This window comes from Panthera uncia, chromosome B4, assembly GCF_023721935.1.
Source record: "Panthera uncia isolate 11264 chromosome B4, Puncia_PCG_1.0, whole genome shotgun sequence".
Classification (NCBI taxonomy): Eukaryota; Metazoa; Chordata; class Mammalia; order Carnivora; family Felidae; genus Panthera; species Panthera uncia.
The window spans coordinates 50,051,580-50,078,979 of NC_064809.1; the positions used below are offsets into that span (position 1 = coordinate 50,051,580).

The window sequence follows — 27,400 nt, forward strand, 5'->3', positions numbered from 1 at the left end:
CCACCAGATAAATTAACATATAAAGCCAACTAATAAATACTGTGAAAAAAAAAAAAACCTCTGACTTATAATAGAACAGAATCTATAAAATATCTTGCAAAAAGCATATGTGTAAGAACGATTGGAAAGAAAACTAACACTTTACTCAAGGGCATAAAAGAGAATTAGAGTGTATGTAGAAATATACTTATCCTTAAGGAGTAGATTCAATATTATAAAAATACCAATTCTTTTTATATAATTCCATAAATTAAATATAAGTCTGCACTATATTAGCATTTTATCCTTAGCATTGGCACACTAATTCTAAAATTGTTCTGGAAGAGAAACCGTGCAAAAATAGATAATATAATTTTTTTAAATGGTGACTTTCAATTCCACACTTCAAAATATGCTTCAATTAAATAATTGAAGCAATCTGTTATTGGCACAGGAATAGATATATAGATTAAAGGAATACTTATAGTCCAGAAATCAGATATCTATGAAAATTGGTCATGTGATGAATACAACAGGTCACAGATGAAAAGACATCCTCTTTAGAGGTGTTCAATAAAATTGCCAGTATATTGGAAAAATGTCTAAAATTGGAACTATGCATCACTCTTTACTCAACAAATGCATTTCAGATGGATTCTATATAAGGATATAAGTATAAAAAACAAAAAAAGAGTGTTGCTCTGAAAAAAAATTACGCTTAATTCTTTTTTTTAATGTTTATTTATTTGTTTTGATAGAAAGAGAAAGCATGGGGGGGTTGGGGGGGGGGGGTGGGAGGGAGCAGAGAGAGAGGGAGAGAGAGAATCCCAAGCAGACAAGCAGACTCTGGGCTGTCAGTGCAGAGTCCAAGGAGGGGTTCAATTCCACAAACTGTGAGATTATGAACTGAGCCAAAATCAAGAAATTTGGACACTTGATGGACTGAGCCACCCAGGCACACCTAAGTTGAATTCTTTATAACAACTGATAAAAAGGAATTATTAAAAACTATTACTGCTGAATTAAATGTGGAAGAAACAACTTTAAATGATTAGAGCAATAATTATAAAAATCTAAACCAATTCTTTATTCAGGTTGTTCCTCAAGTTCAAGTACATGCTTTTTATAAAGAATGTGGAACTAGAAGTTAAAGATAATTACTTGTAGGTTTGGTTTATGCCAGAAAGAAGACATAAAATTGTAATCAATAGACCCTTCATCCTATATCAAAGTCTTCCTTTATTCTGATATCAAACTTAGGCAATTGAGAGTCTATTTAGATATTTTTAGTTAAAAATAGAATGTTTTCAGACATCTGTCTTTTTTATAATTCCCATCTCTAACTTTGTTTTACTTACACTTTTCTTGATTTCATCAGTTAAGTGATAAGAGAATCTAGACCTACAATTCAATACAGTCCCCATTTGGACAATTGGAGGGCAATTGGAGGGCAATGTGGGAGAACCAAACTGATGTCATATTTAGGTGCTAAGACTTATTTGAGAATGTGATGTACACAGTGATTAAATTGAGGTTACAATGGAAAAAATAAGATACATGTTATTTAAATATTAGGTAACCACTGGAAGATTAAAAATATATATAAATATAAAATATAAAAATAAATATTTATATAAAATATAAATATAACTATATATAAATAATATATGTATTATATATAAATATAAAATTTTATATAAATATAAAAATATAAAATATAAATATAAAAAATATAAATATAAAAATATATTTATGTCTCCAAGCCTCTAAAGTTAAAGAAGAGACTCAAAGAAGATTCAGTAACCTCAACAAATGAAAGAAAACAATAAAAACTCATAGTTAATATAAACAGCAATAACAGCAGAAGGCATTGCTATGGGTAAAATAGTTTAAATTTTCTGATTAAAAAAGTCTTAGAAAGTAAGTTAAAAAATATTTAGCTATAGGCTAGAGACACAGGTAAAATAAAATGATTTCATTTTTAACAGAAAAATATATGTATTTAGCTTACATAAATAAATAAAATAATAAATAAATAATATAAATATATATAATATATATAAATGTATATATTTAAATATATATATTTATATATATTATATATATTTAAATAAATATAAATATAAATATAAAAATAAATATAAATAAATAAATAAATAAATAAATGTATTTATTTCAGCTTACAAAAAAGTGCCATAAACTCTGAGTAAACTATTCTTCTGGAAAAAGGGAAAGAGGAGAATTTTTCTTATCTGTTTTGTTTCCCACAGCTTAGTACAATTCAGAAGTTTCCCATAATGTAACATAAAAAAGAGAGAGAGAGATGAATTATAGGGGTAAAAAAGAGACTTACAAACTCTGGTAATTACCCAAAATCTGGTAACTACTCAGATCCTGCCACACACACACAGACACACACACATGCACAAACACACAAAGAGTGAAGGCAAGATAAGAGAAGAACTAGATCCTACTTTTAGAAAGGGGTAGAATTGGCAAATTTAGTAAATGAAAATATAGGCTTTCCAGTTAAATTTCAGTTTCAAAAAATCCCAAATTTTGAAATTATATATCAAACAGTACATGAGACATACCTATACTAAAAAATATATTCACTATTACTGAAATTCTTATTTATTGGCCATCTTCTATTTTATTTGGAAGCCCTAGTAAGGGGTATACATACAAATGGGTGAAGAAAAAAAAAAGTTAGTTCAAGAAAGCAGCAACCATATCTGAGACTAAGTCTCTAGACTGGGGTCCAGCCTTCAACACACGAGGAATTCTGATAGCAAGGTGGTCCACTACTCTTAAAATGTTTCCCAGAATAGGAATAGGAAAACAGGACTCTGCATGGAAAGAGGAGTTGGGGGTGGGAGGTGAAAGGAGAGGAACTTGAGTCCATGTGATAGAATATGGAGAATGCCCTTGCTGCAGAACTTGGTCAGTGAGGAAGGCAGGAACTCAGGGAATACACATGCCATGCCTTATGTGTAGACTAGCAGCAGAAATAACTCAAGGAACAATACAGAGAGTACTGGGACAGAAATCTAACAGGGGCTGTGGGAATGAGGTGTAAAACAAATGTTATGGATACCAACATTCACCATTTAGTGAGTGGATAGGTGTTGGGTCTTCTTAAAAAAGATATCAGTTGTCAAAATAAGAACACTTATAGAAAATTTACTAGCTATCAACTGAGTAATGCTTTATTTCTCTGTCACTGTTGGGAATAACCGATCCCAAATGTTTAGTGAATTTTCCAGATAAATGGGTATGTCAACTTAAGGGCCTCAAATGTTTTAATTTTTTTAATGTTTATTTATTTTTGAGAGACAGAGAAAGACAGAGTGTGGGTGGTGGAGGGGCAGAGACAGAGGGAGACACAGAATCTGGGTTCCAGGCTCTGTCTGAGCTGTCAGCACAGAGCCTGACGAGGGGCTCAAACTCACGATCATCACCTGAGCTGAAGTTGGATACTTAACTGACTGAGCCACCAGGCACCCCTCAAATGTTTTGATATAAGGGTTTTTTCTACTGAAATCCTTCACACATTTAACCAAGATCCTTAATAAAGTACATTAACATAATTCATCCTTTTTAATGGCTCTTACAGGGAGAGAGCGGAAAGGAAGGAAGAAGAAAATTATGCCTTTAGAAATTTCTAAAATATGTGGGGATATTCTGTCTATTTAATTTGCTTGTCAACCCTTTCATTTGGACATTAATAATATCAACTCTAAAATACATATACTGAGTTTCAGATAGTTTAATTGGCTTGCCTAAGGTCATGGAGCTAGTAAATCTGTCTCTAAAGCCCATGACATCTCCACCTCACTGCTCCACTTCCTTGATACAGTGGTCCCTGCATACACTTTGTGGCATCAATTAGACCTCCCAGAAGGATGTTGTCCTCAGCTTTGAGAGAACTGTATAAAAAAAAAAAAAAAAAAACTAACTCTGGATATGTAAAATATTCTCTATTATAATTTATCTCCATTGCAAAGATATCTAATCATTTTCTAACTTGATGCACTTGAAGAATAATTGTAATATCTTATCATTTAAAATGAATATAATGAGGATATATTTTTAAATAAGTATATAGGACTAGGATATATATAAAATTTTACCAGACTAAGTTCCAAAAAAATGAAAAGAAACAAAGTCAGAGAGGAAAATAATACTCTTGGGAGTATTCTGGAGGAAATGACTGTATTCATTTTTTTTCTTCTTCAGTGATTACCCTTTGGGGAGCCACAAAATATTTCAGAAAGATAAATCTGTTATTCAACTTACTCTTCATAAAAATGGGAAAGTTCCAGGAAAATTATCTCGAAAGGTAAGATTTTTTTAGCGTTGGTTTGAATTTTCAAGCTGATCATTTTAAGGACAATATTCCTATCTTTATGGATGGTTGCCAGTTTGGAATTACATAGCTTAATGAATACATGTTCATTTGAGTATGTTTACTGAAACATAATGAAATATTTACCTAAATGCCTGTTAACAATGCGAACTGAAGCAATTACATGAACACATTACTGCAACCCTGGTATAATAGTAAATCAATTGGTCTCTTGGAAAAATAACTTATGAGAAACTTATTAAGGTTATTATATTCATACTATCCAGGAAGCCACTAGGAAGTGAACAGAGTAAAAAATGTGAGGGGGAAGCCATTGAAAGAAGAAAAATAACTTGTTCTATTTGAAGATTGTTTGTCGGTATCAACACAATTTAAATCAAGACAGATTAATATTCATAATATATATAATAAAACTACCCAGAAAGGGATTACTGTGCTTTAATGACACAATTCCATGCTGTTAGATATGAATTTTATTCCCTATGTGATGTCTTGAGTTATTTCAAACCCAAATTGCACAGTATGCAATGAACTTTGATATTTTGGCAGCTTTATCTGTAGAATCTTCCAATTACCTGCTTTAAGCAAAAATCCCATCACCCTGTCATTTACATCAGATAACAGATTTCCAGTGCATGACTTTTTTTTTCCTAGTCTGAGGTGTTTCATCATAAAAAGTGTCAGGTGGTGCATTAGGTTGCAGTATATCTATGTGGAATATAACATAATGAGGCCAAAAGAGAGTTGTTTAGAAAAATCTTTTGGAACTGGTACTCAACTCAGCCAGTGTTGACAGCTCCAGGGTTATGCATCTGAAATCTCCACAGAGAAACATTATAAAGTACAACTAATACTCTCAATATTAATAAACATAAGAGTCTTCAAATTGTCCTCAATGTTTTGAAAAAGCTAAAATCATCATGTTTCATTTCAACATGGGGGAAGAAGCGAAAATATATGATTAGAATTTCTACTCTCCTTGAGAACTTTCATGTTGCTAAAAAATAACTTATTTCATTGGTAGCAATTCACAAGTCACTAACATTTCAATTCCATGTAAATTAAGGTTTATATTTAAATCCATTTAACACCACTACTCGAATACAATGTATGCTGACATATATTTTAAGTCTGGGACTTTATTTAATCTTCACAATAATTCTATGTGGCAAATACTATTAAAAATAAAGAAACTGAATCACAAGGAGCTCCATGGCCGTGCCCAGATCATATTCATGGAACTGGTAAGCAGAGGAGCTTGGATTTGAGCCCAGTCAGTCTCCATAGCCCATACTTTATGCTATCAACCTACCTGACAAGTATACTTGGGATGTGTATATATACATATCTATATATCTATATAGATATCTATATATAGATAGATATCTATATAGATCTATATCGATATATAGATAGATATCTATATAGATCTATATAGATATATAGATCTATATAGATATATAGAGATCTATATAGATAGATAGATAGTTTTGTTTTCCATGGCTATATTCACTTACCTCAAAGTCTGGGACATGATAGGTGTTCCATGATGATTAACCATATTAAGTATATATTAGATGCCAAGTACTGTTATCAGTGCTTTATATGTATTTATTCACAATAAATCAAGAGCAAAAAAAGTGGTAATTACTATTATTTTCCTTTTTTTAAATAAAAGTACTGAAAATTCAGAAGATAAGGGTGTTCTCAGCCTAAAGTCTCATAGCTACTAAAGAAGGAGATGAAATTTGAGCACAGCTAGTCTAGTCATAGAGCTCACTATATCATAATTCCAGCCAATGTAATATCTATGGGCTGTTGTCATCATCATATCCAGGGACAAGAATATAGTCATTTCTGGGTGTAAAGTATATAATTATCACTAGAAATTCCTAATTTTCAATGTCTCATTTGGATCATAGCAGGATTTAAGTTACATGGCTGCTTTTTTTTATGCTTCAACTCACAAACTTTACTTCCTATAGTGAATATCACCATCTCTTGGCCAATTCAACAATTTACAGATAAAAAGTATAAATGCTTTTTCTCAACCACAACTTCTCCTACTCTAACACTGTTATTTAAAAATAGATGGGGTGCCTAGGTGGCTCAGTTGGTTGAGCACCTGACTCTTGATTTCGGCTCAGGTCATGATTTCATGGTCCATGAGATGAAGCCCTGCATGGTGCTCTAAGCTGGCAGGACAGAGGCTGCTTGGGATTCTCTCTGTCTCTCTCTGTCTCTCTGTGTGTGTGTGTGTGTGTGTGTGTGTGTGTGTGTGTGTGTTTCTGCCCCTCCCTCTCTCTCTCAAAATAAATAAACATTTAAAAAGATAATATGCTTGATGACACAGAAGTTTATATATTCTCCATTTACTCACATATTAACTATATCACTGTGGTGTAGTAGGTTAGAGTACTGAACAAAATCAACAACATCCCAGACTTCAAAGGGCTTAGTGCACAGGGGATTCAACTGGCTCTGACTCTCAGTTAAAGAGCAGTGGTAGCCTCCACACAAACTATTAAAAATGCATCCCATGTCTCTATTCGCCCCAAATACTGGTTCTTGAAGGATTTTTTAGCATCATATTTCAAAGAGAAGATATTACATCCTTATTAAAATCTATAAGGGTTTACTTTAAGATACTATGCAAGTACATTATATATAATCTAAAAACAATTGATTAATTCAACAAATATTTTTTTTAAAAATTTAGTGTTTATTTTTGAGAGAGAGAGAGAGACACAGTGTGAGCAGGGAGAGGCAGAAAGGGAGGGAGATACAGAATCTGAAGCAGGCTCCAGGCTCCAAGCTGTCAGCACAGAGCCTGACTTGGGGCTTGAATTTATGAACTGTGAGATCATGGCCTGAGCTGAAGTCAGATGCTTAACCAACTGAGCCACTCGGGTGCCCCAATTCAACATATATTTATTGAATATTTTTTACATGCAATATTTAGTACTTGTCTTTGAGGGTCTTACATAGTGAATGAACAAGTTAGCGAACCTACTTAAAATTCAGAATTATGTCTTAGGAAACAAATACGTGCAGACAGATACTCATTTATTCATCAACTACCATATAGGCACTCTTCTAAATACTGGAGATACAAAGACAAACAAGACATTTCAGTACTTATTCTAGAATGCAGAGTTTTCATTCTGGTAAAGAAGACATACAATAAACAAATATACATTTAAAAGTCTGATAGAGATATGTGCTTCAAAAGAAAGAGATAACTATGCTTCTAAAGCCTGGAGTAAGAACACCTGACAGATGAATCAGGGGTGGTAATCATTTCTATGTATTAATCCTAGAACATATAAACCTAGTTGGCATCTTGTTTAAAAACAGAGATTCCGGATCCATACTACCAAATGCAAATGTCTTCTCTTGGATAAATTATTATATTCATCCTACTTTCCTTGTTAAAAAATGTGAATAATAATATTTACCTAATATGATTATTATTGTAACTTAATTGAGAAATGTAAATGAAAGCTTAAAGCAGTGCCTGTGTCTAACTGGGACTACGTAAGTATCAGTTACTAATGTCATAAAATTAGGGATGGCATTTTAGCTTTTTACCATTACAAACTCTATATGGTAAGGAGATACTGAATGTTCTTCTCTCTTGATCCTATTGTTTAAAGTGGTTTCAAAATTCTCTACAGTTTTCATAATTTTAGCTGTATAAAAACATTTATAAAAATTATATTTTCTTTCCAGTAAAACAACATACAATGGCTTATTTCTTCTATATAATGCTAGGAACATTATGATAATTATCATTTCATTAAGTTTATTGACACCATTGCCTTTCAGTAGATACTTTTAGAGTTCTCTAATTGTACAAGGCACATTGTACTATTCAATTCATCTCAGATGCCTTTCCTATTTTAAAATTGCTTGTGTTATACAGAAATATGGTAATTTAATTCTTGTTCCATGAGATTATTCATAAAATAGTTTGACAGTCCATATAAATCTTTCTAAATTTCAAAATTTTACAATCTCCATCTTGACTAGATGTGTATAATTGAGTCTTTAAAAAAATGTTCTCTTTATGTCTCTCAAATTTGATAAGTATTTTCAACATTGTTGACATTAATCATAAAATCAAATTTCATTTTAGCTCAAGGAAACTCACAGAACACAGAGAGCAGATTTTTGTATGAAAAAGGAAAAAAAAAGAAACCTTAACTTTTTCCTTAAGATGAAGGTATGCCTTCAGCTTTGGAGAAAAGTAAAGTGTATGATATATTCCATGGACAACTGCTCAAGACTGTTCTCTAGACTTTTGAGCTCCCTTAAATAAGAACAAAACAAAACAAAACAAAACTTTCCTTGTAAGTGACAATATGACAAAGGCCAATTTCTCCCCCAAAGGCATCTCTGGAAGCCAAGTAAAGTGGTTTTAAAATGAATATGATTATGCTATACAGAAAGATGCAAATAAGTCATTATTTATATGCTTGCTTTGGTTGTTTTAACTTCTGAAAGAAGTTTCTTTTCTTCTTCTGAAAGTTTTTGGTTTTTTTTTGTTTTGTTTTTTTTTAGCGTGCATTCAAGGTATTGTATTACAGTTATGACCTTATTTTCTCCATGTAACAACTTCTTTCTTCCTCACAAAAGAGCCCAATGATACACCTTTGACCTTAGGCCATATAAAGGTTTTCCTTCTGATGTTTCCTGTCAGGAGCTCTAATAGGCAGTTTTAAAAATAGATTGTGTATTAACATCCAAGATTGCATGCACTCCAGGCATTAAGCTCTCAAACTTAACAGCTGTGTATAGTGAAAATGGTGCAATTATGGGGAAGTTATATTGCATTCTCCTTTGCAGACTTGCACAGGATTTTCATGAATGCCTGTTGCAGAAGAGCTAATCAAGGAGTTATGGTGTGAAAATGTGTGTGTGTGTGTGTGTGTGTGTGTGCGTGCACGCACGCATGTGTGTTTATGCGTATGGACCACAGGACTGATAGTTTATGATAAGTAGTTTCTGCTAATCTTGGGAGAAAACACATGCCTCCTGAAAACTCCTGGAATTTATAGTTGTCACTCATTAGCACACTTCAATGTTCACGAAATAGAAAGTTCTGTTACACTCACATTTGGGAGGCAAGGTGTGGTGAAGTTGAAAAATTGGGAGTTCATTCTAGGCCTGCCAACTGATCTGGCAAGCTGTCAGGCCACACACTGCCATGGCATCCATAGCCTAAATGTAAAGAAAATGTGCATGTATGTGGGAGAACCAGTCTGCAAAACTGCCCTCTGCTAGGAGAACTTAATGTTTGACCTTGGTGATGCCAGGATGCTTTTCTTCTGTCCTTGAGGTTTATCCTCTCCCAAAGCTCAGCTTCTGATTCATTTTTGAAAAGAATGCTTATAGAGTTAAGAAGAGTCTTACAAAGTCTTTAAAACAAAGTATTAAAATGATGAATGAGGGTTATCAAAAGAGGTGAATAAAATGACAGCAGGAAGCCACAGACCTATTTTTATCTGGTACTCATTCCTATTCACTCTATAAATATTAATATATTCTGCTGTCTACAGCATGAAGATGACCACAGTCAGTTTTATCTGAACCAACTTCTAGAATTTATGCATATTTGGAAAATATCCAGGTAAGACATTTTACTTTGTTCGAAGACTACTTTCTGGCCAAGTTCTCAAGTGCCAAATCACAATATTTTTCAGTTGACTGTAAAAACTGTCCTTTCGTTAGTACCGTGGAAGCTATTGTACTTTTAATAGATATCTCCCTTTGGCAAATTCTGTTAATAATTATCTATTCTTCACAGCTATTCAGATACATTTGAAGAGCTGCTAACACCTTCCAGAACAATCTAACATTCATTTTAAAATATCTCTGCTACCGGTTATTATGTTTTCAAGAATTTTTTTCCTCATTCATTTTGTGAATTTGCGTGTGCATGTGTCACTAAGCTCTTTGTATAACTGAATTTCCACACTTTGAAAGTCACCACATCCTGCTTTAAATTTTTCTTGAATTCCCTGAAAATAACTGGTATATCATAAGCAGAAGAGCATGAATTCAAACTGGGAAACTCAAATGACAGTAAATGAACATATCCTAACTGATTCTCATATCTAAATGTATGCGTGTATTATTTGAAAGAATAGACCCATCAGGAAGCTAGCCTGGGAGAAGATATCAGTGCTACAGTATGGGTTTATCTGAAATTAAAGTTGTTCTGAGCTGAATGAGCAAAAAATCGGGTATGGGAGGTATATATCATAATCTCCAAAGCAAAGCCTGATATAAAAAATATGAGTTAAAATCGTTTTTAGTGACTATTCATAATAGCTATCAATCACTTAGTGGAGTTATTGTACATTTTACATGCATTATCTCATCTAATTCTCCCTACAGCCCTGTGATAAGACACAAAATTTACTTCAGAATCAAAGAAACCCAAGTTCTGGAAGGTTAAATAACTTCCATAAGGCTATTCAGTTCATTAGTGGTAGGACAGAAACCAGGGCTGTGTGAAATTTGCAAAGACCCTATTCTTTTATTAAAACTATTCTGTCTTGCCCTGTATGCCTCTCTATTTTCCCCAAAATATTCATCCTCACACAACAAAGTCACAGAATGGGTAGGACTACAGAGGACTTTGAATATATCTTAATCTAAATTTTTTATTTTATAGCTAATTACATGGATCAGGTATAGGTTCCCATCAAAATGGCATATTAACAACAGCTGTAGTTTCCTCATTCCAAAATAAATTTATCCAAAAAAAAAAAAAAACCTTAGAAGAAAGCATCAAATCTGACAAATTCTTTAAAAAGTGGGAAATCCTTGGGAGACAAAGGACTGTTCTGAACTGGTTTGGTGGAGGACTGTCACTTGTATGTAGGTAGATGCTGTCTGGGGCACAGAGAGACAAGGGGAGGCTGTGAGAAGAAGGGGAGAGCAAGACAGTTTTCCTTCTGTTTCTGTCTTACCCTGCCATTGCCAGCCCCCTCACAGAAGTCTGGTGACCTTGACCATTGTGCAATACAAGTGTCCACTGAGTTAAATTCGGCAGTCACAGACTAATCTCAAAATCTAATTCCTCTACCCCTTCCCTTTAACCCCAGGGCATTGCTGCTTCTCCTCTGGTAAGGAAAGTAAAACACAGAAAAGTTTAAAAGTTTGTCAACCATCATACAGATAATTAATGTCATAGCCAGGACTAAAACCAAATGTCTAACACTCAGCACTTATTCCACTTAACTATTAATATTGTATACAACATTAAATTATATAAATATAATTTTTATTTTATATATAGTATTTATAGTATTGATACATATTATATATTTTTCATATATAATAGCATTATACATGTGTGTATATATACATTTTATATATAATAACATTATATGTGTGTGTGTATATGTATATGTACACGTGTTATCCATTCATCCATTGATGGACATTTAGGTTGTTTCTATGTCTTGGCTATTGTGAATAATGCTGCAATGAACTTGGGAGTGCGGCTATCTCTTCAAGATAGTGATTTAATTTCCTATGAATACTAGAAGTGGGAATGCTGGATGATATGTTAATTCTATTTTTTATTTTTTGAGGAAACTTCATACTGTTTTCCATAGTGGCTGAACCAATTTACATTCCCAACAGTACACCAGGGTTCCCTTTTCTGAATAGCCTTGACCAGAGTCTTTGTGATAATAGCCATTCTAAGGGCTGTGAGGGGATATCACATTGTGATTTTGATTTGCATTTCCCCATTTCTTTTCAGCCTTTGAGCTAAAGTCAAGCGTAGCATTTTCCTGATGATTAGTGATATTGTTTATGTACTTGTTATTCATGTGCTTGTTGGCCATTTGTATATATTTTTAAGGCAAATGTCTACTCAAGTCCTCTGCCCATTTTTTAAATCGGATTGATTTTTCACTATTGAGTTGTATGAGCTCCTTACACATTTTGGATATTAACCCCTTATCAGATATATGGATTGCAAATATTTCCTCCCATAAACTAGGTTGCCTTTTCATTTTATGCATTCTTTCCTTTGCTGTTTTAGGTTTAAGATAGAGTGCAATTTCATTCTTTTGCATGAGAATATCCAGTTATCCCAAACTATTTATTGAAGAGACTATCCTTTCCCCACTTATTATTCTTGTCAAATATTACTTGACTATATATGTGTAGGTTTGTTTCTGGGCTCTCAAGACTATTCAATTCATCTATGTGTCTGTTTTTATATCAGTGTCATAATACTTCTGATTCCCAAATCTTTGTGATATAATTTGAAGTCAGGAAGTATAATGCCTCCAGATTTGTTCTTTCTCAGGATTGCTTTGGCTCTGCCGGATATTTTGTGGTTATATATTAATTTTAGGATTATTTTTCTTATTTCTGTGAAGAATAGCACTGGAACTTTGATAAAATTATATTGAATAGGGATGTCTGGCTAGCTCAGTTCGTGGAGCATGCTACTCTTGATCTCAGGGTAGTGAGTTCAAGCTTCATGTTGGGTATAGAGCTTACTTAAAAAAAATAAATTGAATCTATAGATGGCTGTGGGTAGTATGAACATTTTAACAATAGTAACTTTTCTGATATAAAAACTTGGATGCCATTCTATTTATGTGTTTTGATTTCTTTCATCAATGTCTCATAGCTTTCAGTGTATAGCTCTTTCACTTCCTTGGTTAAATTTTATTCCTAAGGTTTTTTTTTGGTTTTGTTTTTGTTTTGATGCTATTGTAAGTAAAACTTTTTTATTTTTCAAAACTTTCATTGTTAGTGTATAGAAACTCAACTGATTTGTATGTATTTATCTTGCATCCTGAAACTATAGCATTCATTCATTAGTCCTAACAGTATTTTGGTGGAATCTTCAGAATTTTCTATATACAAGACTGTACCATCATCAAACAGACACAGTTTTACTTCTCCCTTTGAGATTGAATGCCTGTTATTTCATTTTCTTGCCTGATTACTGTAAGACTTCTAGTACTATGTTGAATAGGTGGAGTGAGAGTGGGAACACTTATCTTGTTCCTGTTCTTAGAGGAAGTATTTTCTAAAATTTTTTTAATGTTTATTTTATTTTTGAGAGACAGAAAGAGACAGAGCATGAGTGGAGTAGGGGCAGAGAGAGAGAGGGAGACAAAATCTGAAGCAGTCTCCAGGCTCTGAGGTGTCAGCACAGAGCCCGACACAGGGCTCAAACTCACAAACTGTGAGATCATGACCTGAGCCAATATTGGATGCTTAACTGACTGAGCTACCCAGCCACCCCTGAGAGGAAGTACTTTCAACCTCTCACCACAGAGTATGATGATAGCTGTGGGTTGTCATATGTACACTTTATTATGTTGAGATGTGTTCCTTCTATACCCAATTTGTTGAAAGTTTTTATAATGAGAGGATGTTACATTTTTTCAAATGCTTTTTCTGCTTCTATTGAGATGATCAATGATTTCTTTTATTAATGTGCTTTATTAAATTTATTGATTTGTGTAGTTGAATCATCCTTGCATCCCAGGGACAAATTTTACTTGGTCATGGGGTATATAATACTTTTAATATGCTGTTGAATTTGGTTTGCAAGTATTTTGTTGAGAATTTTTGCATCTATAATCTTCAGGGATATTGGCTCATAGTTTTCTTTTTCTGTATTGTCCTTATCTGGCTTTGGCATCAGGGTAATTCTAATTTCATATAATGAGTTTGGGAGTGTCCCTACCTCTTCATGTTCTTGGAAGAGTTTGACAAGAACTGGCATTAATTTTTATTTAAATATTTGGTAGGATTTACCCATGAAGCTATCTGCTCCTGAATTTTTCTTTGTTGGGTGGTTTTTAATTACTGATTTAATCTTCTTATTATTGGTCTATTTGGATTTTCTATTTCTTCCTGATTCAGTCTTGGTAGGTCGTATTTTTTAGGAATTTGTTCACTTCTTCCAGGTTGTCCAATTTTTTTAGCATATAATTGTTCATAATAGTCTCTTTTGATCCTTCTTTGTTTCTTGTAACAGCTTTTAAATTAAAGTCTACTTTGTGTAATATAAGTATAGCTACCTCTACTATCTTTTGGTCTCTATTATACATGAAGTACCTTTTTCCATCCCTTCACTATGAATATATGTATGCTTTCGAAGCTGACGGGCATCTCTTGCAGGCAGTATATTTGTCTTTTTTCATCCATTCAGCTACTATCTGTCCTTTGACTGAAAAACTTTACATTTAAAATAATAATTGATAGTTAATGACTCACTATTGCCATCTTGTTAATTGTTTTGTTTTGTAGCCTTTCTTTCTTTCTTTCTGTCTTTTTCTCTTTTTTTCTTTCTTCTTTCTTTCTTTCTCTCTTCCTTTCTCTCTTCCTGAATTGATGTTTGGCCATAGTAGTAGACTTTAATTTCTTCTCTTTACCTTTGCATATCTGTGATAGGTTTTTGTTTTGTGGTTACTCTGAGGTTTACTTGAAATATCTTATAACAGTCTTTTAAGCCAATAGCAATTTAACCTTATTTGCATAAAAACTCTACGTTTTACTCTGTCCTAACATTTTATGCTTTTGATGTCAGAATTTATACCTCTTTGTATTATATATCCATTGACAATATGAAACTTTAGCTATTTTTAATATTTTCCCTTAATCTCTATACTAGAGTTAAGTAATTGACACATCATTATTACTATATTAGACTATATACTTATCTTTCCAGTAAAGTGTGTTGTATATTTTCATGTTTTCCTGTTACTAATTAGCATCTTTTCATTTCAGCTTGAGGAACTAGCATTTTTTCTAAGGCATGCCTTGTGCTGAAGAACTCCTTTCCTTTGTTTGTGACAGTCTTTATTTCACCTTCACTTCTGAAGGACAATTGTGTTGGGTAAAGTATTCTTAGTTGGCAGGGGTCTTTCTTGTTTTGTTTTGTTTTTTCTTTCAGCAACTTACACTTATCATCCTACTCTCCTAGTTTGTTGGATTTCTGCTGAGAAATCCACTGATAGCTTTATGGTGATTATTTTATGAGGAAAAATTATTCTCTCTTGCTGCTTTTGAAATTTTCTCTTTGTATTTGATTTTAGACCATTTTATTTTGTTATATGTCTTGGAGTAGATCATTTTGGATTGAAATTATGGGGTAACCTATTACTTCATAATGTCCAAATATCTCCCCAGGTTTGGGAAGTTCAAAAGCCATTATTTAACTAAGCTTTCAGCTCCTTTCTCTTACCTTCTTCTTTCAGGACTCCAATGACATGCACATGTTTCTCTTTATGGGGCCCCATGAATCCCATAGACTTTTTTAATTCCTTTTTTACTTTTTTTAATTTTGTTTTTGTTCTTCTGCTTAGGTAATTTCAAATAATCTGTCTTTGAGCTTACTGGTTTTTTTTTCTTCTGCTTGGTCCCTTCTTCTGCTGAAGCTCTATATTGAATTTCAGTTCGGCCATTGTATTTCTTATCTCCAAAACTCTTGTTCTTTTTTTATGTTTTCTATACCTTTATTGGACTTCTCATTGTGTTCTTACATTGTTTTGATGAGTTCATTAAATTGTCTTTCTGTGTTCTCTTATATTTCTCTGAGCATCTTTAGAATAATTATTTTGAATTTTTTGTCAGGCAATTCATGTGGCTCCATGTCTTTGGGGTCAGTTGCTTTAAGTTGACTGTGTTCCTTTGGTGGTGTCATATTTCCCTGACTCTTTATGATCCTTGGAGCCTTGCCTAGATGTCTGGGCCTGGGAAGAAGCAGACTTTATAGGCTGACCTCAGTACAGGATCTTCACCTGCAGGTGAGGCAGACTGGAGCATGCTATGGCTGTGAGTCTAGTAGTGCAGGGCACCAAGTATACAGTCATGTGGAAGACCCAGGTCTGGTGAATGTGATGTCCCCTCAGCTCAGGCCACTGGGGCCTACAACATCTTTAACAAGTGCTGTTGGCATCTTCAGTGGTGTTTCTGGGTCCAGCAGCTAGGGCCCAGGGTAGGCAATGGTTGTTGCTAGAGTTGGTGGCACACACACATAGAGTTTGGGTGTCAGCTGCAAGTGCCTGTGTAGTGGCAGGGACTGGTTGCAGACATACATATAGTATGGGAGAGGGCAGGGCTGGCAGCGAGGGCTACGACTAACTGTAGGTGCACTGGCACTGTGGGGTCCTGGATGTTGGTATGCACTCCTGTGGCTGCAGTCTCAACTTGGTCATGTGCACAGCAATGGAGGCTATTATGGGATTCAGGCTGGTTAGATACAGGTACACAGCTGGAGCGGCTGGTTGCAAGCAAGCCCAACAGTGTAGGCCAGTCACAGGAAACAGGGCCAGAACCAGGCCCACAAGCATCTGTGGGGGTCCTGACAATTGGTGTGCATTCCTGCGCCTGAAGTATCTCCCTAAAACATGTGCATGGCAGTGAAGGCCAGTACAGAAACCAGGCCAAGGGCTTGCAGGTGCACACTTTGGGAACCAGCTGCCAGTGAGCCTTAGGGTGGCAGTGGGCGGGAAAGGGAGCTGGGAGGGACTCAAGCAGCTGCTGTTTGTGAATATGAATACCTGTGTGTGATAGGGGAAGGGAAATGGTGAAATCTGCCTGCGGGTCTGCAGCTGCTGTGTTGGCTGTTGATTTCTCCAGTGGTGAAAGGTACTGGGGCCCTCTGCAGTGCAGGTCACTGGGAACCATAGTAACTCCCCCTACACTGCTGATGCTGGCAGCCCCTTCTTCCTTGTTCCTGGCCATCTTTACGTATCTCAGCTTTGCTGGTCTCTGTGTAGGGTAAAATCAATGCAGGTCCTTCTTGCAGTGTCCCAAAAGGCTGGGGGAAGCTGCTGGCTCACCTACTGTCCCTTTCCCAGCAAGGGGATTTCCCTATGGACAGTGAGCAGTGCTGGCCTGCAGGATGAGATGATGCAGGCAAAATGAAAGTATCCTCCCATTTTTGTGTGGTTATTCTCAGGGTTTCTTGTTCTACAGTGTTGTCAAAGTTTCTTGCAAGGATTCCTAAGCTCTCCCAGAGCTGTTTTTGTTCATAGATAGTTGTCTAATTGTGAGAATACAGAGATTGGGATCTCGTACTTTGCCATCTTGGAGACCTCCAAGTTGGAGACCTCCAAGACTGCTCTCTGTAATACAATGCTATTCTGCCTTCCCTCCTCAGACTACTTTATGGTGTCATTAAAAGATCACACACTAGATGGCAGGAGCTTTATTTTCAGTTTCTCTCTTCCCTGACTTAACTTCCTCTTAGAAGTTGGGCAAATCATACACCTTCATTAGTTTCCAGGGTTTTTTCTATAAAATAAATATAATGCTTAACAGCAAGGTGCTGAGGGTATATATTCTTGAGGGTCTTTTAAGTTTTGTGGTCATATTTTATATAAAAACCCTCCCTTCAATAGCCAAATCTTTCACTATTCTTTTCCTATACCTCCACTGATTTTTTACATGGTCAATGCATTTTGTCTTTGAACTGTCAGATTTAATCCAACTGAAGTGATGATTTAATAAAGGCTGAGAAGGCAGTTATTGTAAAATACATTGGTGTGTCTTTAACACTTTTTGTGTTGTATGATTTGTTCAATTCAGCGGTTTCCAGAAAGAGAAATAGGAAGAGAAAGTCATGATGTTTGGAAAATAATTTTGATTAGTGAAGTAAGAAGAACCTCTGCTCATCTCACATGTATTCCACCTAAGCACAGATAAGGTTGGAGAAATAAGGGAAGCTTAGGGCAAAAAGATACAGAGGTTTGATGCCAAAGACAGACTTATCTATTATAAATATATGTCATTCATTCTGAGGCAATTCTCTACAAGTGTTTGCATATTTAACAATTCTTGATGTTAGTATTTGTCATTATCTGCTCATAAATCCTTTCATAACTTACATTTTGAAGTAAGAATAGTTTGATATTATGAACAGTCTTTGAGAGGTTTGGTTAATTTGTCATGGATTTCTTTGGAGTTCTAAAGTTTTCAGATATGTCTGTAGGCTATCAAGTTACATAAAGTTTATAAACATCCTTCTGAAATGGTATTTAAAACCGTGTCAGTAGCAATCCTTTTTAAACCATGTCTGCTATAGAATCATGGACAAAACAGAACTTATGATAAATATGCTAAAGTTAATATAAGTTTTCTTACCCACTTTTAGACAAAGTCATTTTTTTTCTTTCCAGACAGTGCCTCTCAACAGTAATCAAAAAATATGACTTCCACCTGAAATGCCTATTGAAAACCCAGGTATTAACTTTTGTTACTTCATCTATCAATTCAATAAGTATTTATTAACCATAAAAAAATTTTGCAATTTTCTGAAGACACAAAGATGAATAAAGTAGAATGTCAATATCTGAGCAGCTTTCATTCTATTGTGGCAAAACACACAAGTAAATAGATGTGTATGAATAAAGTGTCATAGGTACTGTGAATGTGAAAGACCTATGTGTATACAGGACACAAAAGAAAGTTATCAATTTTACCTATTTGATCTGAATGTTGAAAAATGAGTATGCCAACTAAGGCACATGGTGAAAGAAGGTGGGGAGTGGGGATAACTTTTAGTGAAGAACAACATAAAGAGAAGCAGTTAGGAAAAGCCTAGAATGATTAGAAAACTGTATGAAATTTGGAATGGCTACAACTAGGGTTCAGTTTGAGAGACTGGAAAGAGACCAGATAAAAGGGGCAAACAGGGGCCAACTTATGTAGGATCCTAAGGACACTTTATGGACAATTTAAGGATTTTCTAATTTATCAGCTGATGACATAGAGCCATTATGCAAGGCAACAGAATGACAGATGGGTGACTAGAGGAGCACTTCATTAGCCCAAAGAGATGATGAGGGTATTGACAAAAACTCTACAATAGTGGTGGTCAGGAGGGGACAAATTCATAATATATGAAAATGTGCAATTTATATGATTTGGTGAAAGACTATGAGTAAAACAAAAGAAGAGGGTGTCTAGAATACCTCCACATTCCTGGCTGCCAACCGACTACATAGAGACATCAGTTTACTAAAATAGCAGAAAGGAGAAGCTAGCTTGGCAAGGAAATATGATGGACTTAGCCCAAGATTACTGAGATTTGGTCACCAACTGGGCATCAAAGTTGTGGTCACCATTAGGCAGACCATATCTTATAGCTTATTCTTCCAGGGAAGGGTTAAATCTTCCACAGATAAAACATGCTGTGATTATAGAAAATTGTGTAAATACAGTGTTTTAAAACAAGTGAGGATTTATTTTTCCATTAAATAATTGACTCCTGATATATATGAAAAGATAAAGAGCCTAAGTAACTATTCCTAATATTAATTAGCAGAAGATTCTGAAAATAATAAATACTTCTGGATAGATACCAAACTCATGTGAATTCCACATAAATATTTAAAGACATGATGATGACAAATACACAACTCATATTCCCTCCCAAAATGTAATCCTATCACTCTAATTCCATTTTTCTTTCTTGAGTCTGGCTTAAATATGTAAGTTTAAAATGTGAAATGTGAAAGAAATTCACAGAAGATTGGTTTGAGTCTCATAAAAGTGTCATAATTAGTACTTCTTTCAGCTTGATTCTTCACCTTTGTGATAGTCATTCTTTTGAGTGTAGAATTTGAAATTTACCAGGTACACAAGGCAGACGAAGACTTCATTCCTAGATCATTTATGTCTCTTCACTATATATAGATATACTTTTGAGGTTATGATAGCCTACTTATGATGACTGGTAATTATCTAAATGTCTCAGTACTGCTCATGTATCACAGATGCCTTTTTATACATACACACATGCACACAAATTGTTGAGAATCTGTAAAGTTCTTAATTTCCAAGAAGTTTCTAACTCTCATACAAAGCCTCCAATATTTCCACTTTGAAAGAATCCATTGATTATTGTAAATTTTTTCAGTATGACTTGAAAGTTGGCAAAACATCAAATAATTACTGTCTTTACATTAACACAGGCAAATAGTTATCATCACCCACATCTGACTTATCTTGTAAATAGGCCACAGTGTCTGTGATTTTCCAGATGAACTCCTTCCAAAACAATGATCTTTTTAAATGTGATTCTTCCTATGAGGCATCACTAGCAAATATCTGAGAAATGAGGACAGACTGCAGTACTATTTATTTGACAGCTGCATTAAGTAATATTTCATCAATGTCAAAAATAGTGCCAACATGAACAATGTTTTTTTTATATTTCCCAAACTTGGATTATTAAACAATTTTTAAAAAAAAAATAGAAAACATGCAGGCTGAATAAATATGACACAGATATTATTGAATAATATGGGTAATTTAAATTTTCAAATATTTTCTTTCCCCAGCCATGGTCATTTAACATATTTTAGATTTTATTTATTTCACTTTGGGGGCCCTGATTATTATGTTTGCTAAGTAGCTAATTTTGTAAGCAATTTACATAGAACTTTTATTTTGGGCATTTTATTCCTCTCTTCTATGCCACTAATATCCAGAAAGGTATGGAACGTTTTCTATATTCATTCTATATTCTGTGTTCATCTCTAATATTTCAGACAAATTAAGAATAAAAGAAAAAGAATTTCTCCCCTAAGGTATTACTTAATGCTTACTTAGCTTACTTAGCTTACTTAATGTTAATTAGTGAACTATTTATTCACTAGAATCAAGAGAAATAGAAATCTGGAGTGCCTGGGTAGCTCAGTTGGTTAAGCATCTGACTCAATTTCATCTCAGGTCATGATTTCACAGTTTGTGGGTTCAAGCCCCATGTCAGGCTCTGCACCAACAGTATGGAGCCTGCTTGGGATTCTTTCTCCCTCTCTCTCTGCCTCTCCCCTGCTGTCTCTCACTCTCTCAAAAAAAAAAAAAAAAGAGAGAGAGAGAGAGAAAATAGAAAACAAAACCATACTCTGAAGTTGCTGATGATCTAGTTGGAAAGACAGCATATTCATAAATAATGTACATAGAGTGGTATATATACAAAGCAAAACAGTGAAAAACAAGATTTCAATCTAGGTGCAAGAATCAACTTCTGATTCAAAGTTGCTTCTTCCTAGTAGCTTCTAATGCACTGTCTCCAAAATTTTTATTACAGTGCCAAATAAGACCTTTTAACAAAGTTAGCAATCCTTATTACTGATGACAAGCTTATACTAGAATCTAATAACTGATGAACTAATTATAAACTGATAAATGTGGATTGAGAAAAATCTACTCATGCTTTAAAATATGGTTTGTCTTCATGAAACATCTGCTTGGTCTAAAAAGAGCTAAAAACCTCCAAACACTTTATCATCTAGCTCATGACACAGAAAGAGTACAAACTAGATAACCAGAATGGCACCTCTATTTTTCAGGTTTAAGTAACTAAATGAGTAACACAGAATAATAATTATCTCACACTTTCCCCTCCCTAAGACCTAAATCCAACTGTATTCAGTTTTTAGACAGAAGCTAAAAATTCCACGTGTAAGTAGAAATAAAGGGGGCACATAAGGATCTTCTGTATTTGGCTTTATTAGAACTGAAGCTCTTTTAGTAACAAGCAGACCTAATCCAAATTGTTGGATTTTTAAAAGTGCCAAATTCAAACATAATTTGTTTTTTAAATGCTTATTTATTTTTGAGAGAGAGAGGAAAAAGAGATAATGCAAGTACATGAACGGGGGAGGGACAGAGAGAGGAAGACAGAGATTCCCAAGCAGGCTCCACACTGTCAGTGCAGAGCCCAAGGTGAGGCTCGAACTCATGAACCATGAGATCATGACCTGAATGAAAATCAAGAGTCAGATGTTTAACCAACTGAGCCATCCAGGCACCCTTCAAACATAATTTAAACAGAGTGGCAGTAAGGACAGAATTTAGGTACAGAGACTCCAAAGTCAGATAGCAGTATATGCCAACCCTACACTAAAGAAAGTTTTTATTCAACTTTCTTAGAGTTCATATTATTCATCACTAGAGTGAATTTAATAAAATATGACAATGATATTTTTAAAATTAATAAAAACATATGAGATATGTTTAATATAATATAGTGGCTGGAAGATAAAACGTGTTCAGGTAAAGATAGGTACAAGGGTTAGTTTAGTGCTATTAGAGTGATTATTTTTAAAGTTATATATTTTGGGGGCTGATTATGGTAAGTTTTTATTGCTAAAGTAGAGGACTGAGTAGGATTCAGAAGAAAGAAGAAAAATGTCACAAAACCGATTTGTATTCAACATAGAATAGAAGAAGTGGGAAAAGAACAAAAAAATCGTAAGAAGAAAATAGGACAAAATGAATAGGTAACAAGAACCTGGTTAAAGGTTACAAAAGAAGAAGTCAAGGAGATGAAGGAGATAAAGTCAGGTCACAAGAAAAATAAAACACAATTGCAGAATTGGAAACTACCCTAGCAGAAATAAAGGGCATAGTGAAACTACTAAAAGTCAAACCTATTATGTATAGGACATTTTCAGACTTAAGGAAGCAAAAAATGAAAAACTGAAAATAGATCTCCAATAAGGAAAATAATCACTAGCCAACATAATTTGTATTCCAAGTGAGATCAAAAGCATTGAAGGATTTTGCCAAAGGAATAACATGATCTGACATTTTATTTGGGATGTGTGCAGTGAATTATATAATACATGAGGAACATTTAATAATACATATACAAACTAAAGAATAATACCTGAGCAGGAATTCTTATTAAACAGTAAGTTTAGGAACAAAATATTGCCGGTATCATAGGATCTGCCCGTGTGCCACTTTATATCTCTTTTCTCTACATGAGAGGTATCCTTTGGTGAAAAGTATTTTGTAGGTTTTGTTTTCACCATTTTACCTTTTCACATTACCACCAAAGGATATCTATGCATTCATTAGAAATATACATTTTAGCTTTCCTTTTTAATGTCTCCATAAGTGGAATAAAACTGTATGTACTTTTTGAGCCATATAACTTTTGCTCATTGTTTTTCAGATTTATCCACCTTGTCCTATGTGGTTTTGATTTGTTTTCATTGATGTATGGTATTCAATTAGCTCAAAGAACCTCAATTTATTTATCTAATCCACTGTTGATGTACACCTGAGCTAATATCAAGAATTTTTCTAGGGTATATACCTAGGGTCATAGACACTTTTTAATAGGGTCACACATATTTCATAACAGATGAGAGTTCCATTGCCCCATCTTCTCACTATGTGGTATAGTTCAACTTTTTAAATTTTTGCTTAAATGGGGAGAGAGTTAAGATGTGGAGTAGGAGAAGGACCTTATGCTTGCTATGTCTCTTGAACACAGCTAGATAACTATCAAATCATTCTGAACACCCAGGAAATTGATCTGAGGACTGAGAGAACAAACTGCACAACTAGAAGGAAAAAAAAGGTCACACTGTGGAATGTAGGAGGTGTGGAGATACGATTTGGGGGAGAAAGGAATCACAGGTGCTGTGCAGGGAAGGGAGCCCTGATCATGGAGAGAGGGGAGAGAAGGAATGAGAGAGAAAGATAAAGCAGCATGCAGGGATTGCACAAGAAAAACACTTCCCCAAAACAATGCTGACTGAGAAAATGAGAGGGACTGATTATCGCAAGATTTTACAAGCAGCAGAGCTAAAAGTCTGAAGTTTTAGAAGCCTGTGCCATTGCCAGAGTCAAGCATGGCAGGCATAGGGGGATCCTGTGGAGAATGAGGGCAGAGGCCCAGGAGTGGACAGCATGCTCTGAGGATCTCCTGGATCATTCTGGGAGAGACAGTTCCCCTTCTTGCAGTACATTTGGAAGAGGCAGCACTGCCTCTCAGGACAAAAAAGCTAGTGGGTGCCACAGAGCTGCTTCATTCACTAGCATACAAGCAGAGACACCTGCTGAGGGCAGCTAACCTGGATGCTGGCTGTTTTGCTATGCTTTACCATAAAAATCCAAGTCCCTGCCAGTCGTACAACTGCTTTTCTGAGAGAAACCATTATCATCCACAAGGGAGTGAGACCCTCCCCTAGGGTATCAGCACAAGTTTGCCCCACACTAAGTCCCTAAAATCTGGAGTTTTGAAACCCAGCCACTCATCTGAGTTAAAACAGAGGAACAGTGCACCAACAGGCCTTGAGACAGATCAAACATAGGGTGAAGGCAAGGATCTGACAGAAGCCTGGGTCACAAGGGGAGAGATTGTTCCCCCTTCTGTGAAGACCTCCTCAACAGCGGTGGGCACGAAATACCCTCCCTGGGGAAGAGAGTGGGCTGATGCCATTGTTTACCCCTCTTATCAGTACAGCAAACTTTAGGGAGCAGTACAGCACACACAGTGGAGGATTGAGCCACTTACTGCAAGACCTACCCCCTGGAACTCTGCAGGTGGCTTTTTTACTAGGGCAAGTCTGATTGAGAGCCAGAGCAGCAGGGGGCCCCTCCCCAGAAGACCAGCACAAACCTCCCATATGCACCAGATCTACTGATCATAGAGTGCTGCAAAGCTTCAGCTCTAGTGGAAACGGGACCAGGCACAGGCTTTCCTGACACACAAAAGATAGAGTCCTAGAGAAAATTCCAAGATGGAGGAATTCATCCCAAAAGAAAGAACAAGAACATATGGCCAGGGAGTTAATCAAAACAGATATAAGTATTATGTTGGAACCAGAATTTAAAGCAATGATCATAAAATACTAGCTGGTCTTGAGAAACAGAAGAAGCCAGAGAGACCCTTTACTGCAGTGACAAAAGACCTAAAAACTAGTTAGCCAAAATAAAAAGTGCTGTAACTGGGATGCAAAACCAAAAGTGCTATAACTGGGATGCAAAACCGACTGGCTTAGTGACTCCAAGGATGGAAGAAGCAGAGGAACAAATAAGTGATATAGAAGATAAAATTATGGAAAATAATGAATCTGAAAAGAAGAGATTAAGAAAAATTATGGATTATGAATGTAGACTTAGAGAACTCAGTAACACCATAAAGCATAATAACATTCATATTATAGGAGTCCCAGAAGAAGAGAGGGGAAAAAGGGGCAGAAAGTTTATTTGAGCAAATTATAGCTGAAAACTTCCCTAATCTGGGGAAAGAAACAGACATCCAAATTCAGGAGGCACAGAAAACTCCCATCAAAATCAACAAAACCAGCCAACACCAAAACATTTTGAAGTAAAATTTGCAAAATACTGAGGTAAGGAAAAACACCTGAAAGCAGCAAGGGAAAAGAAATCCCTAACCTACAAGGGAAGACAAATCAGGTGAACAGCAGATCTATCCACAGAAACTTGCCAGAAAGGAGTGGCATAATATATTCAACATACTAAATGGAAAAAATATACAGCCAAAAATGTTTTATCCAGCAAGACTGTCATTCAAAATATAAGGAGAGATAAAGAGTTTCCCAGAAAAACAAAAACTAAAGGAGTTCATGAACACTAAACAGCCCTGCAAGAAATATTAAAGGAGACACTTTGAGTGGGAAAGAAAGATCAAAAGCAATAAAGCCTAGAAAGGAACAGAGGAAATCTCGAGAAACCACTTTACACTAAATGGCTCTAAATTCATATCTATCAATAATCACTCTGACTGTAAATGGACTAAATGCTCTAATCAAAAGACAAAGGGTATCAAAATGGCTAAAAACACACACACACACACACACACACAAAAACCCAAGACCCATCTATATGCTGCCTACAAGAGACTCACTTAGACATAAAGACACCTATAGATTGAAAGCGAGGGCATGAAGAAACATTTATCATACTTATATGTTAAAAGAAGGCTGGAGTAGTAACACTTATATCAGACAAACTAGATTTTAAAGCAAAGACTATAAAAAGAGATGAAGAAGAGCACTATATCATAATAAAGGGGAATATCCAACAAGAGATGTAACACTTGTAAATATTTATGCCCCCAAATTAAAACACCTAAATATATAAATCAATTAATAACAAACATAAAGGAAGTCATTGATAATACAACAATAGTTGGAGATTTTTAACACCCCACTTACAGTAATGGACATATCATCTAAACAGAATATCAACAAAGAAACAATTGGTTTGACTCATACACTGGACCAGATGGGATTTAACAGATACATTCAGAACATTTCAACCTAAAGCAGCAGAATACACATTCTTTTCAAGCGCACATAGGACATTCTCCAGAATAGATCCCATACTAGTCACAAATCAGGCCTCAACAAATACAAAGAGATTAAGATCATACCATGCATATTTTCTGAACACAACACTATGAAACTTGAAGCCAACCACAAGAAAAAATTTGGAAAAACCACAAATACATGGAGGTTAAAAAACATGTTACTAAAGAATGAATAGGTCAACCAGAAAATTTAAGAACTTAAAAATTACATGGAAACAAATGAAAATGAAAACATGACAGTCCAGAATCTCTGGGATGCTGCAAAGGCCGTTGTAACAGGGAAGTGTATAGCAATACAGACCTACCTCAAGAAGCAAGAAAAGTGTCAAATACAAAACCTAACATTACACCTAAAGGAGCTATAAAAGAAACAGTAAATAAAGCCTAAAGCCAGCAGAAAAAAGGGAAATAATAAAGATTAGAGCAGAAATAAGTGATACAGAAACAAACAAACACCAGTAGAAGAGATCAAGGAAACTAAGAAATGGTTCTTTGAGAGGATTAATAAAATTGATAAACCCCTAGCCAGACTTTTCAAAAAGAAAATGTACCCAAAAAATTAAAATCATGAATGACAGAAAAGAGATCACAACCAACACCACAAAAATACAAACAATAATAAGAGAACATTATGAAAAATTATATGCCAACAAATTGAGTAAACTGTAAGAAACAGACAAATTCCCAGAAATATACAAAACTGAATACCAAAACTGAAACAAGAAGAAATGGAAAATTTGAACAGACCCGCAATCAGCAGAGAAATTGAATCAGTAATCAAAAATCTCCCAAAAAAAAAAAGTCCAGGGCCAAATGCCTTTACAGGGGAATTCTACCAATCATTTAAAGAAGAGTAAATACATACTCTTTTCAAGCTATTCCAAAAAAGTAAAAATGGAAAGAAAACTTCC

General features: G+C 34.9%; 1 protein-coding gene across 1 annotated transcript in view; it reads left to right on the top strand.

The window, feature by feature from the left end:
• Positions 1-27,400, top strand: part of PIK3C2G (phosphatidylinositol-4-phosphate 3-kinase catalytic subunit type 2 gamma) — a 348,760-nt gene that overhangs the window by 54,379 nt on the left and 266,981 nt on the right. The window contains exons 6-8 of the mRNA XM_049625158.1: positions 4,219-4,321; positions 9,910-9,980; positions 18,526-18,589. Coding sequence (XP_049481115.1) covers positions 4,219-4,321; positions 9,910-9,980; positions 18,526-18,589 — 238 coding nt within the window. The remainder of the gene's footprint in view (positions 1-4,218; positions 4,322-9,909; positions 9,981-18,525; positions 18,590-27,400) is intronic.